The sequence below is a fragment of the Suricata suricatta genome, chromosome 3, assembly GCF_006229205.1.
Source record: "Suricata suricatta isolate VVHF042 chromosome 3, meerkat_22Aug2017_6uvM2_HiC, whole genome shotgun sequence".
Lineage (NCBI taxonomy): Eukaryota > Metazoa > Chordata > Mammalia > Carnivora > Herpestidae > Suricata > Suricata suricatta.
Window position 1 is genome coordinate 28023798 of NC_043702.1, and position 18188 is coordinate 28041985.

Below are 18188 nucleotides of genomic sequence, written 5' to 3' on the forward strand. Positions count from 1 at the left end.
ACCTTATGGAAGCATTCTAATTCTTAAAAGGAAAAAATAACACTGCTAATTTGAAAGGCAAACATACCTTATTTGTTTGAATGTGCATGTCTTTGACTAGTAGTAGACTACAATTTTTTCATGTTGATCAGTTCTTTGCTCTTTTTTCTGTTGTTATGTTAGTGTTTCTTATTGACTTATTGGAGCTCTTTATTTAGATATTTGTCAAAAATATGTCGTCTGCATTTTTCCCTCAGCTTGACATTCACCTTTGTGTATACTTGATGGGATGGTAATAAAGGTAGACATTTTAAAGAAGTTCAAGAATAAAATAATAATAATAATCTTGACACTGCTCCAAACACACGCAAAGCTCAGAGTCTGAATACAGAATCAGACATAAATAAAACTGAAGTCTTTTCTAACCACCTAATTCCTTTCACGAGGTGGCTGACTTATTACCACAGGCTACATCACCAGCAAGCCGTGTATATAAACACATCAACTTCTTTCACATTCACGTTTTCGGTTGGTTGATACAGTAAAATAGATTAGTTTCATCCTTTCTACAATGCAGATACTGGTGCTAAGATATAAAATATTTTGTGACTTGATCAAGAGCAGTCAGAATTTGGATTCATAAACTCCCACTTTTTATTGAACCTCTCTCATTGTATGAGAAATGAGTCCATGAAATCAAACTGGGGTTGTGTGGTTGGGTTTTTTTGCTTTGTTTGTTTTGTTTTTAGTCAGTTGAATACCAGAAAAGGAGAATATGTAAATATTCTCCTGGAATGGAAAGCAAATGTTTCTATCCCGAGAAGACGCACATATTATTACTTAAACTGTTCCCCTTCACCATACCTGGAGTCTCACAAGATTGTTTTAGACCAAAAACCAATGAAGAATGTTGATACTAGTAATACTAATTTAAAGAGGAATGCCTTTTTTATCCACCATGCCAATTGGTACAAACGCAAGAAAATGATTTCCCCAAAAGGTAATTACAAGTCTTCATAAAAATTGTCCAATCCTGGGGCACCTGGGTGACTCAGTCAGCTGAGCGTCCAATTTTGGCTCAGGTCATGATCTCACGGTTTGAGAGTCTGAGCCCTGCATCGGGGCTCCGTGCTGTCAGCACAGAGCCCCTTCAGAGCCTCTGCCCCCTCCCTCAACAACAAAAGGAAAACTGTCCAATCCTTTGACTATGAGCCATAATTAGCCACTAGAAGCAACAGATACATACGTAACATTTAAAGAATGAATTTTAGTTTCTTTAACCAAATATTTGCAACTCTCATTCTGAAGCTTATAAGGGTTAAAATCATGTGGCCAAGGCCACAAAGCTAAATGCTCTCCAATCTGGAACCAGATACCTGAGACCCAAGCTAAAGGGCAGTAGAGGATGAGGTCAGTGATGGGGCTTAGACTCCAGGAAAAGCAAGGTCTTTGAGCTTTAACCTCCTCATCCATAAAATGAGAGTTGATTTAAATGAGTGCTAAATTTCCTTTAGCCCCTAACCCTCCTCAATACCGAGTAGGCGGATAAGACCCCCACGGTTGCCGTCCTGTGCTGGAGATCATCAATCCAGGGTTCCTCAACTCTCTTAAGTGCACATCAGCTCAGACTCCCACCCCAGCCCTGCCCTACAATCTGCACGGCCACGGCAAATCATCTGTCCTCATATGAGATAAGGAAATGAGGGCCCCAGGAGGATCATGATAGCAGCCAGATCTCAGTTAAAATAATGGAAAAGCTGGAATACATGTGAATACTTAGCTGGGTCTGCCCAGAGTAAGATGTCCAGTGATTGCATTATCTGTGTATTGAGGTATATTAGTCCATCCGGGCTGATATTAACAGAACACCATCAGGTGAATGGTTTGTAAACAACAAAAATTTCTCAACAGTTCTGGAGGCGAGAAGTCTCAGATCAAGGCCCTGGCAGACTCAGTCCTGGCGGGGGCCCTCCTCCTGGCTCCCAGATGGTCATCTTCTCCTGTGGCCTCAAGTGGCAGAAACAAGGGAGTTCCCTGTGGTCTCTGTACGAGTACTAAGTACTAATGCAATTCATAAAGGCTCCACCATCACGGATCAATCACTTCCCAATGCTCTACCTCAAATACCACCATGCTGTGGGTTAGGTTTCAACATATGAATTAGGAGGGTGACATAAACATCCAGTCTTTTGCGTTGGGGCAAAATAATTCCCAACTTACACGGCACTTGGCTTTCATAAGTGAAACTCACTATATCCACAGTGAGTCAAACACTAGGTAGACTAGGTAGATAGGTATATTGCAAATTTGAGCAAATGTTCTTTTTTTATTTTTTAACATTTATTCATTTGTGAGAGACAGAGCAGGAGCAGGGGTGGGGCAGAGAGACACACACACACACACACAGAATCTGAAGCAGGCTGCGGCCTCTAAGCTGTCAGCACAGAGTCCAATGTGGGGGTTCAAACCCAAGAACCATGAGATCATGACCTGAGCCAAAGTTGGATGCCTAACCCACTGAGCCACCCAGGCGTCCTTGAACAAATGTTTCAATGAAAGAAACGAGAGAAAGGCTAGAAGGGGGGGTGCACATCCGGGTGGTTTAGTCAGTTAAGTGTCCTCTCGATTTTGGCTCACAGTTGTGAGACTGAGCCCATTGGGCTCCATGCTGGGCGCAGAGCCTGCTTGGGATTCTCTCTTCCTCTCTCTCTGTCCCTCTCCGGCTCACACTCTCTGAGAAAAAAAAAAAAAATGAACAAACAGAACTGAAAAATGGTTCTCAGCTCTGACTTACAACATAGTCCAGCTATATATTTAATTTAAAAGACTTCATGAAATGGTGGGAGGGGAGAGGGAAAGAAACGGAAAAGGAAAGACCTCAATAACGGCAACAAAGTTACATGTCAGCAACCCACAGCTATCAGTTTTAATAATTTGGACTCGTTGCCATCTCTGTACTGTCTTTTCTGTGTACCTCTTTGTGTGGCCCACAAGCCACTTCCACCTAGGACGCCTGTTACAAAAGCAGACGCCTGGCCCGCAGCCATTTGTCACATGCCACTTCATCGTTTCTTCCACATTCTGCCATCTGAGCACCTGGTCCAACTGCGACGGGGCCCGGGCCCGAGTCCTCGAGCAGCGCACGCAGCAGGAGTACAAATGCGCAGCCTGGGACCCGAGGCGCCCACGCCGCCTTGGCTGCCGCCCTTCACAACTACGCGCCGGGGTCCGCGCATCAAAGCTCACGAGCAGACGTGAGACCTCACGAATGGGTCAAGTATCTGTGCACCGGAGCGACAGGTAGGGCTGGAACAGGGACCCTGCTGGGGCTTTCTCAGCGCCTTCTAAAGTGCCAGTAACAACATTTCCCCCGCTCTTAAAGTTAATTCTAACAGTGAACTGAAGTGACGCTTTTTGTTATGGTGAGTAGTCACGGAGATTCCACTGACAACTGAATTGTTGTCTTTATTAAAGTTATTTTACAAATTTCTGTCTCCTAATATGAAAAGGTTGCTTCCATCTCAACACGCGCTTTGCAGATTTACATCAGTTGTAGGAAAGACTTCAGCTGAATAGAGTTCGGTCTTCAGAAATGTGACTATATCCTTCATCTCCAGTTTTTCTATCTCCCAATTATGCACCTTACCAAAGAAAGGAGAAAATAATCAGTTTGCAAGACAACATGTAAAATAAAAGCTAGTTTCGAGATCCAAGCATAGGACATAAAATCAAGCCAACTGCTCTTTAAAAGCAAGTGTTATCTTATAATCACTCATATTATGAAGGGTTAGTAAGAGCATGTGCTAGGTTTGAAGAAAGCTCTACCAGGGAAAATTCTAAAAATTTTAAAGGTCTCCTGGGACACCAGGGTGGCTCAATTGGTTAAGCATCCAACTCTCAATTTAGGCTCAGATCATGATCTCATGGTTTGTGGGGTAGAGCTCCATGTTAGTGGCCCTGCTTGGGATTCTGTCTCCCTCTCTCTCCACCCCTCCCCTCTCCTAAAAGTAAATAAACATTTAAAAAACTAAGGTCCTGTAAAGGGTGCAAAAATCCCTTTCTTGGAATAATCTTCCTTAGAATACATACAATATCCATTATGGGAAAAAAAAGTCTTAAAAGAAATATCTTAAGTAGCCCATTAAAAGAAATGTGGCATCTTAACCTCAGTAATACGCATGTAATCCATTTTTGGATAAAAAGTATCATAATGTAAATGTGAATGTTTACATTTCACATAATACGCAGGGCCAAATAAGTGGCAATTACATAGAAGATCCCAACACTAACGTATATATAAATTCATTCCATCAGGTTCTTGCTCCACACAGACACATCTGGAGAGGGTGGCCGAGCAAAGCTGTGGAGCTGGAATGAAAATGAGGTGTGAACTCCCCTCTTCCATGCATCTAGCTTTTCCTGGGGACACACATCCTACAGTAGCCTCACACCAGCCCATGAAAACAAAGCTTTAATTTTCATCTTTCATTCCCCTAAGAAACTCTGGGAAATGAATATAATTTCATGGGTCTCAAATAAAAAAACATATGATTTACCTTTTTCCTCTTAACAAAAAGGATTAAAGTTGACCAATGTAGCATTTATAAAACTCCTACTAAATGATAGCTATCAGCTGAGTAGAAACCAAATCACGCACAGAAATGTTCTCTGCCCCAGAATTACTGCAGTGCTGCCAACACTCCCCTAGAGCCCTCGTGACCGCCCTCAACCACAGCACCTCCAGCAGAGTGACAGTCAGTCACTGAAGAGTATCTCGTTTGCATTTTTTTCTTACCAAGATTACGTGAAAACCCATTACTTTCAAATGCCGCATTTTCATAGCAAGGAATCCTTTGGGGTGGGTTAAATCCAAACAGTAAGCAGATCTAGGAACACACAGCAGAGCTACTCTGAAAACGAAAACGCACAAAAGGAGACCCATTACTGATGAGACCGCACGTACAACTGTGCCGTGTTCCTGCTCTTTGCAGCCTTCACGGCTGAGCTCTCTGCCGGCCAGTCCTCACCGCGCCCTCCCGGCCCTCCAGCCCTCCGCCTCCCTGGGACTTGGCCTCCGCAAACACTGCCGCACACGAAGGCCAAAAACTTATAATAATGCTTTACACAGCTTTCCCTCAACCACCTTCGAGGACGGCTACGCTCTTGATGAGGAAAATACCCGGATAGGCAAGCACTCCCAGGGGGTCCCATGCAGTATTAAATCTCTGACCTGAATACAATTATTGAAGCTACTAGAAGCAGGGATGTAGACAAACGAATGGCACAGGTCTCCTGGTACATATGGCCTCCCAGAGAGAGAAGCATTTGAAAACCAGAACGGAGAGACCAAATACAAAATAGGAAACACAAAGGGAAAGGCCAAAATTGTTAAAAAGATAAAATCTGAAGAAAAAAAGATAAAATCTGTATGTGTAACAAAATATGGAAGGCATAATTTGTTTTTTCATTGTTCTTGGCCTTTTGGAAAGATTAAGTTGGTTGGGGGAAAAATAAGACATCGGTATCCTTACTCTCTTCTGTTACACTTCGGCTGTTATCTGAGATAACAAGAGAATTTTATCTTTTAAAGGAATGCTCATGTTCCTTACTTCTCCGTACTTCAGGCTGAGAGCTACTACGTTATTAGGCCAGAACAATGGAGTACCTGAAAAAGAAAAATCAGCTTTCGCAGAGGCGCAGAGGTCAGAGAAAGCCACTCCTTCGGGGGAGGTGGGTAACAGCAGAGGGGAGACCACAGTGGAAAAGATGGACAAGGAACAACTAGATGGATTCAGAAAAGGGTAAAGTTTACAGAGTCATACGAGAATGGAGAGGGACGAGCAGATAAGAGTTTGAATCCCTACAGATTTTTTTCCCTAAACCTCTCCCGACTGTATTTATGTGCATGTCCTATAAGCAATGGGAATGCAGGCCCCTTGCAGTCGAGATCCACGTCTCCCTCCACTCTGCGCACCCCGCAGCGCCTCCGAACAAGGCTGACTGAACGCGGGGTGCCACGCCGTGACCTGAGCATCCGCTCCACCGGCCCACGGGACAGCCCCTGGGGCGCAGCGCCGCGCGTCTCCAGAGACACCCAGTTTGAAGCATGCGAGTCAAGGAAACAGCTTATGACTAACTTCAACACGGTTTGACCCACCTACAATACAGCTTCATTAAAAAGCTAAAGTTTCTCGACCTTTAGAAAGATCCTGGTGGTAAAACAAAATATTTACTGGGTATTTAATTTTTGTAGAAGTCTTAATTTTTTATGATGACTATTACATTATCTTGTCAAGAGTTTATACTGCATGGATAGTTTCAATTATGTTGACATTATTTTATTGTAGTATTCAGCTTTAAAACTAATTTTTTAAAAAAGCCTATTAAAAAAAAAACACTGCCTATTTCATTAAATGACTCAACTCCAGTCTACCATCTTTAATCATATTTACACCTACGGAGTAGATTAATGGAGAAGTCTCTTAGTCCATTATAAATTCTACACAAATGTAAGGTGTTAGTAGTGTTATTGCTGCTGAATATGAAGTTTTTGAGAATTAAGATTTACATGAATACACGCAAGCAACCTTTGAATATCTGCAGCAGCCGGTACCACGTCCACACTGGAGAACGGAAGCACTTGACTCCTGTTAACATCCATTCTGACTTCAAAATCTGAAAGAAAAGAGTTAGTTTTTCCAACATGGCTCAAAGTGATTTTCTGCTTCAAAAATGTACCTACGGATAATGGCATCAGCCAAACCCCACGTTGACCGGCCACGTGCCAGACTCTGGTCTGAATCTCACATGTACAACCTCCCTCACTCCCCACAGGAACCCTGGGAGGGGCACCATGTCTACTGCTGTTTTATGGACAAGGGACTGGGGGCAGGGGAGTGCGCGAAAATACGAGTACACACAGAGCGAGAACCCAAACCAGACAGCCCAGTCTGGAGCCAACGCTGTACTAATCTGCCACGGAAAACTCATCTTTATCCAAAATAGAGGAAAATACATCAAATACGAGAGAGGAAAATCATATAAAGCCCCATACCGATATGATAATTATGCGGCAACTGTACGTTTTTTAGGAAGCATCCTTCTCCCAGAAGGCTACTTAGCGCGTCTGCCACCTTCGCATTTGAATAAAACGGGGTGGAAGGCAGCGGCGGCAGCGCCAAGTCTCCGGCCTTGTGACAAGAAATATCAAGTTTTAGGCAAGCAGCCAAAACACGAAGCTTGTGAGTGTTCCTCTCTATGTCACCTAAGAAAAGAGAAAGAAAATATATAGTTAAGAAAAAATATTAGTCATTTTTAAGACACCCTATTAATGTACCTATATTTCTGATAATCTGTTATCGAGAGTCTTTGTGTCTCCCTAGTTCCCACACGGTCTAGATCAGTGCCCTGTATTTGATGATATTTTATAGTTTAAAATCTCCCTCAAGATGATCTAGTCTAAACTCTTCACTGAATGATGAGGGAAAGCCCAGAAATGTTCGAGTGCCTCATGATTCACGAAAGGCAAAGTTGGGACTAGAATCCAGGTTTCCTGGGTTCAAGGCTACTTCCCCCACAGTAACTGCTTAAAAAAAAATCAACACGTGGTGCTCCTTCTTCACAATTCAACTTCAGAATTTCCTAACATTGTTTTTCAAGGAATTTAAACTTCTCTATTCTCAGACACATGATCAAGTTTTGTACATCTAGCCAGATACTGCTTTTCTTTGTTTAATATAAAAGACCCAAAGTCAACAATTAATTTCGTCCTAAGAGTAAATAAATACACTTCTTTGGGAACTCTCTGCTTGATCTAAGGGCGTGTATCCTCATTATAGGCCATGAGTGACAAAGTGTTTAGAGCTGTAAAAGCTGACTGAACTTGGCTTCAAATGTGACACCTAAGGATTAGGAAGTACAAACATCTCTGTCAAGGCAAAAAGAACACCTTGAACACTCAGCCTTTGTACACGTGCAGACAGTATAAATAAAAGGAAATGATGATGTGTTTCCAATCCTTGCCTCCATATCTAGGATTGTCATTAAAGGAGGCTGGTTTGCTGGTTTAAGGCACTGACCTTTGACTTCATCATTTTTGGTTCTCTCCTCAGTAGCAGCTGCTCCACCTATGACCCCATTCGGAATCCCAAGGCAGCTAGCAGTACTGACTTACTGCAGTCACCACTGTACACCGGCACCATACCTGAGGTCAGCAGCTCATTGATGATGTCCTTCTGGAGAAGCTGATTGATAAGGGCCAGGGGAAAATGGTTCATCAAGCAAAATGAACACACAGCATTCAACAGGTTTTCAGAAGAGATGTGGTGAAGATAACCAGTCAGGGAACTAGCCAGAGCTTCCTGTAACCTTCAGGGGAACAAAGAAAAGGCAGCTTTCAAACATAAATAGAACACAAGGTCATGGGAAGGCGAGTAAGCTGCCAGAGAACCGATGGCTTTAAGGAGTCCAAAGAAGGGAAGGAAGAAAATCAGACTGGCAGTAAGGATCCACATGTCCCTCAGGTCAGGTGGCTACCTCATAACAAATACATATTCTCAATAAATGTCATCGGTTAGCTACTGTCATATGTCTTACACAGAGTAAACACTTCCTAGGCTTTAACTCTTCAGTTACTACTAAAGCTGTATGGGGAAGGTAGTATTATTATTCTCATACAAAAGAGAAGTAAACAGGTTCACTGAGGTTGAAGAACTTGACCATGAAAAAAGGGCCAGGAAGTAGCAGAGACAGTGCTGGAACCCAAGCTGTCAGGTTCCAGAGCCTTTTAACCATGATACTGGATTTTTACAATGAGTCTGTCTATAAGGCCTGAAACACCACTGCAGATTCTCTAGCTATCAATATTCTGAATTAAAAATAAAAGAACTGCAAGCCTAATCCTACCATCCAGAACCAATGTTATACAGTTGCAGTTAAACGATGGATGAAGAGAGGAAAGATCAAATTAGGTGAGGTCACTTGCCCAGGGTGACACTGGTGATAAACAGCACAGGCAGGATCTGAACCCAGGTCAGCCAGAGTCTGAGACATAAGCTATCTATCATTACGTAAGAAAAAAATGAAGGACATGCAAAGTACTGAGATAGTACATAGCAAAGTAAGTAGATAGAGTTTTGGGGACAAGGAGAATTACCAGCGGAAAAGACGGGAGAAGGAACGATCATTTGAAACTAGGCAAAGACACGGAGCTCTGAAAGTGCACGCTGTCCGTGCTGCTGTAAGAAGCTGGCGGGGCCCAGGTGCAGAGAAAAGGCACATGCGCCCCAGAGTGTGCCCTTTGCACAGCAAGGCTGTGGGGGGGAAAGGGTCCCAGATCAGCTGGGAGGTCCCACGGGCAGCAGGACGGGGTGAGGGAGGCAGCGGGCTCTATGGCAGGCTGAGCAGGACTATGGGAGTTACAATGGGGCGGGAAGAAGGGAACAGATCCTACAGAAGGCAGAGAGGCGAGAGAGGGCGAGCTGCAGGTGACCACATCTTAAGCCCGGGTGGTAATCACCTCTCGAATCTTCTCATCCCACTCCTGCCATTCCTCACGTTTTAGTAGCACCCAACTGCGTGTCCTTCCCTGCACGTGTTCTGCTGTTTCTTTCCCCCCAGACTGAAAATGGAGTCCCTTCTGCTCAGAATCTTCTTTCCTGCTTACCTCACTCTGGTCACCTCCTACTGCTCCATCTTTTAACATCTGCTTAGGAACCACCTCTCCAGGCAGCACTGCTTGGCATCCATCCTGAGCCTCCAGGTCACCGGGCCAGCTAGTGTCCTGGCACAGCCTTCCTCTATTGCCACTTATCCTGTATAAAACTCGTCACTCAATTTCTATGCTGTATTTAATTGCCAAAATCTATGTATCTACCTTACCCATTACACAGAATCCTGGTAAAAAAAGGATTGTGTCTTGGGGTCCCTGTCTGGCTCAGTGGGTAGAGCATGGGACTCCTGATCTTACGGTTGTGAGCTCAAGTCCCAGGTTGGGTACAGAGAATACTTAAAAATAAAAACATTAAAAAAAGGGGGGACGTGTCAAGGAAGTGTCTTATTCATCTTTGTCCAAAGCGCCCAAGTGCTTAGTATACATTTTCTGGCTAAACAAACAAATTTAGATGAGGAAGAAATGAGAAGAAGAATGTTAGTAGAAAAGGATGAATCAAGAATACGGAGTTAAAAGCTCACCAAGTTGGGTACATTAGACATGTAGTTTTTTACATGTTAATCAGATCTCAATAAAGTGGTTTAAAAAAATCACTTCACATAGTATTTAGTAAACAGTAAATAACTGCTGGAGGAGGAGAGGGGAAGAGGAGGAAGAAGGAGAAAAGGAAGAAGGTATTTGGTGACCACATGCAAGCCACAGAAGTTCCGGGGTCCAGGGGCACACTGAGGACCAGAGACGCAAATCTGAGGTTATTTACAGGGTGGTAAATACAGATCAAGAAAAAACCAAAGGACTGAAATGACAGTTTAAACGTTTTCTTGCTTGGGTTTCATACCCAGGAAGGTTCTCTGGATTTAACCACACCCTCCCTCCCAGAGGCCATCACATAAAATGAATAACGTACAACATGTGGATATACAGTATGCCAAGCCAACTCTTCTACCACTCTCTTCCAGTCAACTTACTTCCCAAATGCTCTGAGCTGGCCTGCTTTTAAAATCTCTGCCACTGCAGCCTTAGACCCCAGCATCCTTTCTCTCTCTTCCGTAGCCTGTGCACTTGGTCCCTACCATTTACTGCCTTCCTCTGGATATCCAAGACTTGGACTAGAACAGGGAACACAATGTAACAATTCAGACCAAGTTGTCTCTTGGGATGCTTACACTAGGCTGAAAAACTCCCTGACCACCCAGTGCTTTTTCTCCCAACACCATGGAATCTGCGGCTGTTTCTGGAGTTTTAACCAACACTCAGCTTGACCGTGTTTGTCAAGAAAGTGCAAGGCGTACATGAGAGCCAGCCTCAAAGACAAGCCGGTGAGCAGAAAAAGACTAAATTTGGGGATACTTTTAAACCTTTATTAGATGCCTACTCTGTGCCAGTGTGCTCTGTACAGAATAACAAGAACCTGGGTCTCACCCTAGAGGGCTTTCCAACTGAGAAGCAGAGTCAGGCTTAGTGATAAGTGGTTACAGCTCTCTGACAAGGCTCCACCAGACATTCACAGACATGACAAGCACAAGGGCTCTGATGGGGACAAGCAGGGAAGGCACGGGCAATGCAGCACTGACTGAGTTTTTCAGTTCAATGGCGGGTACGGCGGGCAGCTACTTTTCAGTGGGCCCAGCACTCCTTGGGTTACGTGTGCCAAAGAGATGGGCATGTGACCCAAACTCGGCCAATCAGGCTTCCTGTTCTAGAAACCCCAAAGTAAAAATACAATGAAGTTCTGTCTAACTTCTCAAATAAAGTATACTTATGTTTTATTTCTTGATATAGATACTGGCCATGGATGTGTTCTCTTGTAATAATACAGTAAGCTTATGATAATATGTAATCTTTTCTTCAAGTATGTTATGCAATAAAAAATTAAAAAAAGAACAAGTACATACTCTTGGGTCTGGCATTTGTGGAAGTGATTGAGAGACGAATACACATGAAGGATAGAGATAATGCTTTTCATGTTTAGAGAGGCAGGATCATCTATCACTTTCTTCATGAACAAGTCCATCAAGTCAGTATGTCGGAAGCCAAGGTTTTCAAGTAAAATGAGGAGAAAGAGAACCTTTAAAAAAGAGTGAATTGAGGAAAAACTTTTTAATAATTATAGTATGCCAGTAATTTTTTTAATCTCAAAAAATTTAAACAGCAATAGAATTGTCTGAAGAGAATATTCCCTACAAAGAAACAATTCTCTCTTCCTCAAAATATTTGTTCCAGTAATTCTTGAATCAGATATTACGTTAATAGTATCTTTTTACAAGCTGAGAACCAGAGGATACAATGGTTTTCGTATTTCCAAATCATTTCCTATAGGTTTTTCATACAACAGATAAGAAAACTACTTTAAATATATCTTTCTGAGGTTTTTCAAAATGACCAACTCATTTTGAATTATTTTCTCTTTCAAACCTAGACACTTCCTACATTCAAAACATGTAAGAGACAACTCAAAAATTTCTGTATTCCATATTGAGCTGTACAAATGAGAACAGAGATGAAATGCTATGATTAAATTAAAATTTCCAGTTCACTTCTCATTTCCCTCTTGGAACTTCTCACAATTAGTGCTTCTCTTTCCAAAAACAATTTCCATGGCAATCTCAATATATACTTTACTCTCCAAAGTAAAGTGAATCTAGTCATCTAATGCAATTACCACTGCTTCGTTACAAAAAGAACTTTTTACCAGCTGCTTCATTAGATATTTATATTACTGACACGGCCCCCAAATTTAAAGGTTCCTACCCTGGAGGAAACAAGACAATTTTCCACAAATAGAAAATAGCCATGATCATTAAATAATATTTTATTCTTCCAAATGCATAAGCCTGTCACATCACCCATTTTATTATGCTAAATCTAAAAAAGTGAAAGCAGAAACAGAAATAATCCTAATTATGCAAAGTACCACATAACTGTTTTTTTGAAAAATAGAAGAGCAAACTTCAGACAATATAATTTTTACTTCAGTAAGATAGTCAAAAGATTGAATAGCATATTAATATGTAACTCCTAGACATAAATGACAAGGAGCTAATTTTTCAAAAGTAAATCCAACACTGGAATATTTTGGTCTTTTAACTGCTATAAAGCTGATAGAGAAATACTCAGAATGTCAAATGAATCGGCAGGCTTCTCAAAAGTTTTTGAGGCTTATTCTAAACTGTCAACAAACTTACTTGTTTTAACTTCCAGATGTCAATAGTGGCAGCCACATAATCTGCTATTCCCTTAAAAAGATCTACATTCCGGTAGCGGAGGTCTCTGCATGCCTGCAATATGCTGATCAATACTCTAAAAGGACACCCATGGATATTGCCTTGAAGAATGAGTTAAATAAACAAACAAAAATTAGCACATCCAAGAACGTAACATCCCAGATACTCTACACTCAATACTTTTGTTTCTTTAGGAAAAAAAAAAATAGCACTGTACTTTGTGAAAAAACCCAAAGAACTACAGGCAAAAACAAAATTCAGATCTAATCGTGTCATCAGATAGTGTTTGTATACCAGCAAAGATTTTAAGACAAACAAAACAAATACAGTCCTCAACAGTAGGTCAGATGCTAAAAATCACAAAAGAAAAGTTCCTCTTACCTAGGACCATCTTACTGCATTCATTCAGAAGTGTAACGGAGCGGTGGTTCATGGCAGCTAGGGCCTCAAACATGTGCTGGCTGTTCAAATCGGAAAATCTGTCTAATTCTCGCAAGGCTTTCATCTAAAGAAAATAAACTTTAATTTATAATTTGTAGCAAAGTAAATTAAACTTTTATCTTTAAGTAAAAACGATAAAGTTTGAGCAAAATGATCAAAGAGATACACAGGTTAAATACATATATTTGTAGATACAAAAAATATACACCTACACCTGTTATTTCACTTTAGCAAAGTTATAATCCAAAAGCATGACAATTGTCCTCCTAAAAAACTGACTTTAGGAACTAATAGCAGGTCATAAGAAAATTTTTTTTTCCAAAACTTGCCCCTCTAGAGAAAATTCAAAATGTGTTTACCTCCAGTTTCCTTTTAAGAGCAATTGGTGCACCTTTTCCAACACATTTCATCACAGCTTGTAATGTGAAAACACGTTCAATTTTCCAGACTTGCTGATCAGCTAGTATCCTGTAATTACACACAATAAATACCACAATCCTAGTACCTGAAAACTAAAATTATTTTAGAAGCCATTTGGTCCTGCTCCTAATTCTAGGCAGGGAAGATGAAGCTCATAAAAATAACCTGCCTACCCCTGGGGCAGTGTCAATACTTAAAGATGCAGGGCCAGCCTAGCACTATGTCCTCTCCCATTATTCTGCTATCATTCTGAATAAACAAATCACATCAGAAGATTATAATAAGATATCCCAATGCACAATGAAAAAGGAAATTAAGTACTATCCTCACAGACCTATGACAATAGATCAGTTGCACCAATTTTATAAATTATAAAACTCAAGCCCCTTTCCAGGCCAGGTCAGCATCATGTAACCTCCTCATAGCGCCCAAATAACCGTGATGAGCTGAACACATGTCAATTCTCTCCCAGCCCACATCGGTACTATGTTTTAGATCAATTTAGAATTACCAGTATTACCCACACTTTTTTCTATGGTGGACCCTAAAAGAAGTATTATTTATAGCTTTACCTGATCCAGAGTCAGGATCTGAAGTTTAAGAAGGTACTGAAGACTACAACAAAGCCTGCCACCCACCCAAAAAAAGGCTGGTCAGCTCTCATCTTGGTTTTTGATTGGAGACGTAGAAGCGACAGAGAACGCCGCATGAAGCAGCAGTAAGAGAGGACTCACCACACTCCTGCTCGAAGAGCATCCACATTCTTGCATGGCTCCATTGCCTCTAAAATAGTTGACAAAACTGAAAGACATTTCTCATCACACTCATTGATACGTTCCTATTGAAATATAATTACAAGAACACTGCAGATGATAAGCCCAGAGCAGACGACCTCATCTAAGCAAAACTACTGAACGGACACTTTCAATTAAATTCCTAACTATCAACCCAACTAATTCACGGTCAGCCCGCAAGAAACAACATCTTGGGGAAGTAAAATGTCTTATACAGCGAATTTTCCAAATAACCAACACACACTTCTCTGCACCTACACTTTTTTTCATTCACATTACCACCGAAAATCCATTTGGTGTTGATTATATTCTTCTGCTTCTGAAATAACTTTTATCAAAGATTTTTACTTCTTAGGACTCAAGTTCAGCATGAAGACAACAGATGCAGTAACGTAAGAGCTACTGAGGTTTACACGGCAATCTGTCCATCCCTAAAGAAACTTAGATAGCTGTTCTCTTATAATTTCTCTCGTCCTCTCCTGGGTATCATACTGAATCTTCCAATCCACATCTGCTATCACATTTTACCACTGGGTCTCAAGGGCAGCGCCAGGCCCCAGATCCCTCTTTCAGATGTCCTGGGTTAGGGCACTAATCTAGATTCTAGAAATGGCAGTGGGCATACTTCAGAAAGTTAATAGTAACAACACAGCTTGCCTAGTACTCTACAGTTTAATCACAACTAGTTCATACACCTCACAAGAGTAGTTGTGATCACATGTGAGAAAACCTAGGCTGAAAGAGGTATGCTCTTCTGTTAAAATGGCATGACTAACAAGGCGCAAAGTCTTAGGTCAGAACCAGGTAATGAGAAGAAACGGATAAGGCTGAAAGAAAAAGAAAGGTCTCCTTCCCATGGGAGGATTTCCATTGCAAGTTACAACATTCCGTCATTATCTGCTGTGAAAGGCAAGACCAAGTAACTGAAGGGCAAATTCTCCAATGACATACTGAGCTTTCATCTCTAGCTAAGGAGGATTATATGAAACAATTCTGCTTTCGAACTTTCTCTGCCTGTATTCTCCTCCCCTGTCTTTTCTTCCCATCAGGAAGGCCTTCTCCTGACTAAGCTGTAAGTCTGTTACACACTGTTACCAGACTCTAATTTTCTTTCACTGCACTCAAAGCTCTATGTGGCCATTATTTTGTTCAGAATTACATTCTCTTGTGCTCAGCACAGTACATATAATGTAGTAAATGTATGACTTATTAAACCAATGTTGGTTAGTTTTGTAATTGCCTACAAAATATTTGTCTTCCCTTCTCCATAGGGACAACAGGAATCATGTCTCTCAAATCTTTCTCTCTAGTAACAGGTGCAGTAACTGATACATTACTGGTACCAAATAAATGTTTATCGTATGAATAAATGAATCCACTAACTGTTTGACTTTGGCCATGTTATTTAACATCACTAAGTCTGTTTCTTCATCTGCCAAACTGAGGTAAACATTGGCCTTGCAGGGCTACTGAGAGGATTAAATAAATAAAAAGTGCAGGTACTCAATAAATATTAGTTCTCCCCTCTTCCCTTCTCCCCTACCTTCAACTAACCAACATTTCCTTGTATGTTGGTATCTCTCCTCATTTAATTACTCACTATTGGTCAACTCTAGAGAAGAAAAGAAGGCACAAGTTTTCATAAATTTCCATAGCAAAAGGAAGGAAAGCCCTTGTCAACTTAAGGTCTCTAAATGAGATCCATGCAAAAACAAATATAAAACTACCATTTCACTGATAAGGAGGATACATCTCTATTTCCCCTCCGTCTTTCAAACCATGCCAAATCGAGTAAGATGATATTTAAGTGTCCTTTGCTTTTACCTGGACCACCCTGAGCAAAGTCTGTACGAGCCGAGTGTTCTGAGGAATTCCCAGCTTCACTACAGCAAGAAGACTGAACAGCAGGTGGTCACAGTGCATGATCTTGGCTTCTCTCATCATTTGTTCGCACAGCTGGCTAAACGCAGGGTGGTTAAACATCAGTTGTTTCTCAGCGCGCTTCTGGTCCTCAGACAGCCTCTTGGCAACTGTCCACATGGCTGAAACATAGTTACTACTGGGAAAAGTAGGTGCTTCTGAAAATGTATCTAACACATCACTCAGAGAACTACACTCCTGAGCCAGTTTTCTATAGTTGACAGGGGTCGGTTTTGTTTCCTTGGTGAGAACATCTTCACTGGAGGCCTCAAGATGAAAGTTTATCTTCAATCCATCGTCAGAGACAAGAGAGCGTTTTGAATCAAAGGACAGTCTTCTAGGACAAAGCACTTTGTTAACTGTAAGGACTGTTTCAGTGCTTATGCCCCTTGTTTTAAAATCTCTTGATTTAAAAATTAAGGCATCCTGAAAAAGATATCTAATAGATGGCTGCACCCTATTGCCAAAGTCACTTAAGAGGTTTCTCTGGTTTGAATTGTTTGAAAAAACAACTTTTAGTCTGGAAAATCCCAAAGGATATAGCCTCATAGTTCTGCTTGTTGGAACAAAAGTACTAAATTGTCCGAGGTTCCATAAAAAGGAACTTGCTCTGTTAATCATTTTGCTATCCACTCAAACACTTTCAAATCGCTTTACAGTACTCTACGGAACACAAATGCCACTTCTATGAGTGAAAGAGAAGACATGCCATTGTTTTCCCGTTGTTTTCCTGTGGGGGAAAGGGTTATAAAGAGAATAAAAATCAATGGAAAATTTTTACTTAAAGAAATGAAATGAATTTAACAGGGACTAAAGTGAGAACCTATGGAGACATTAAAGATTAAAACGATAAAACTACTTTACCAGCACAGGCTTCCTCCACTTCCACCGCAATGTATACACTGTCTTAGAGAAGCCAGGTTACTTTGGAGGTAGTCACCGTATAAATGAGTTTCAAAAACAAATCAAGGGGCGCCTGGGTGGCTCAGTCAGTTAAGCGTCCAACTTCGGCTCAGGTCATGATCTCACGGTTCGTGGGTTCGAGCCCCGCGTCAGGCTCTGTGCTGACAGCTAGCTCAGAGCCTGGAGCCTGTCTTCAGATTGTGTCTCCCTCTCTCTGACCCTCCCCTGATAATAATAAATAAGTGTTAAAAAATTTTTTTAAAAATAAATCAATAAAGTGGGGTTTCTGGTGAAAAGTGTTCCCACAAAGGTTCCTTTTAAGAAAGGGATTTTATGTTACCATTGCCTTGGAGAAATCTTCGGTAAAAAAAGTTTTAACGTTGACGGATACTTTTTAACATGAAGATTTAGCAACTGCCAAAGCCTGACTTTTAACAAGAGGGACTGGGACAAGTAGAACCGCTGAGGGGAGGAAGCAATAGGTCAAAGTGTCGCTTGCATGCGGCCTGCGCTTGGGAGGGGAGACATCAGCCAGGATCACCAGATCTCATAAAATGTTAGGAGCCAGGCTTTTCGAAGCCACCCAGTTTTAATCCACCTCCCTAAACTTAATGCCTGAGCAACTCCTGAGACTTTTCTCCAGAAAGCAAGAAGTCTGAGGTAGAGAACTGCCAACTGTTCCCGCCTGTGCCCGTCGTCCGCTCACCTGAGGTCAGAACCCCGTGGTCCCTGCCGGCGCGGCCATGACGGCTTCCCCGCCAGCGCGCGTATCGCGAGGTTTTACGGATCCTTCATAGGTCAAAAAGCTTGCGTTCGCGGCAGTTGGAGAGGTTGACT

The 18188-nt window shown here is 41.7% G+C and overlaps 1 protein-coding gene across 5 annotated transcripts; it reads right to left on the bottom strand.

Moving 5' to 3' along the window:
• Positions 1 to 2875: 2875 nt before the first annotated feature.
• Positions 2876 to 18109, bottom strand: FASTKD2 (FAST kinase domains 2). Of its 5 annotated transcripts, none has more exons than XM_029933972.1 (12): positions 18058 to 18109; positions 16353 to 17178; positions 14469 to 14572; positions 13674 to 13782; positions 13255 to 13378; positions 12835 to 12974; positions 11545 to 11717; positions 8183 to 8346; positions 7034 to 7243; positions 6567 to 6654; positions 4775 to 4889; positions 2876 to 3620 (listed from the first exon to the last, which is right to left on the bottom strand). In XM_029933972.1, the coding sequence occupies exons 2-12, from the start codon at positions 17067 to 17069 to the stop codon at positions 3501 to 3503; spliced, it is 2064 nt and encodes a 687-aa protein (XP_029789832.1). In that variant the 5' UTR covers positions 17070 to 17178; positions 18058 to 18109; the 3' UTR covers positions 2876 to 3500. The 5 variants fall into 5 exon arrangements, with proteins under 5 accessions (XP_029789832.1, XP_029789833.1, XP_029789836.1 ...); XM_029933973.1 differs by lacking the exon at positions 18058 to 18109 and adding an exon at positions 17313 to 17442; XM_029933974.1 differs by lacking the exon at positions 2876 to 3620 and adding an exon at positions 5645 to 5760 and having other exon boundaries at positions 4821 to 4889.
• Positions 18110 to 18188: the final 79 nt, after the last annotated feature.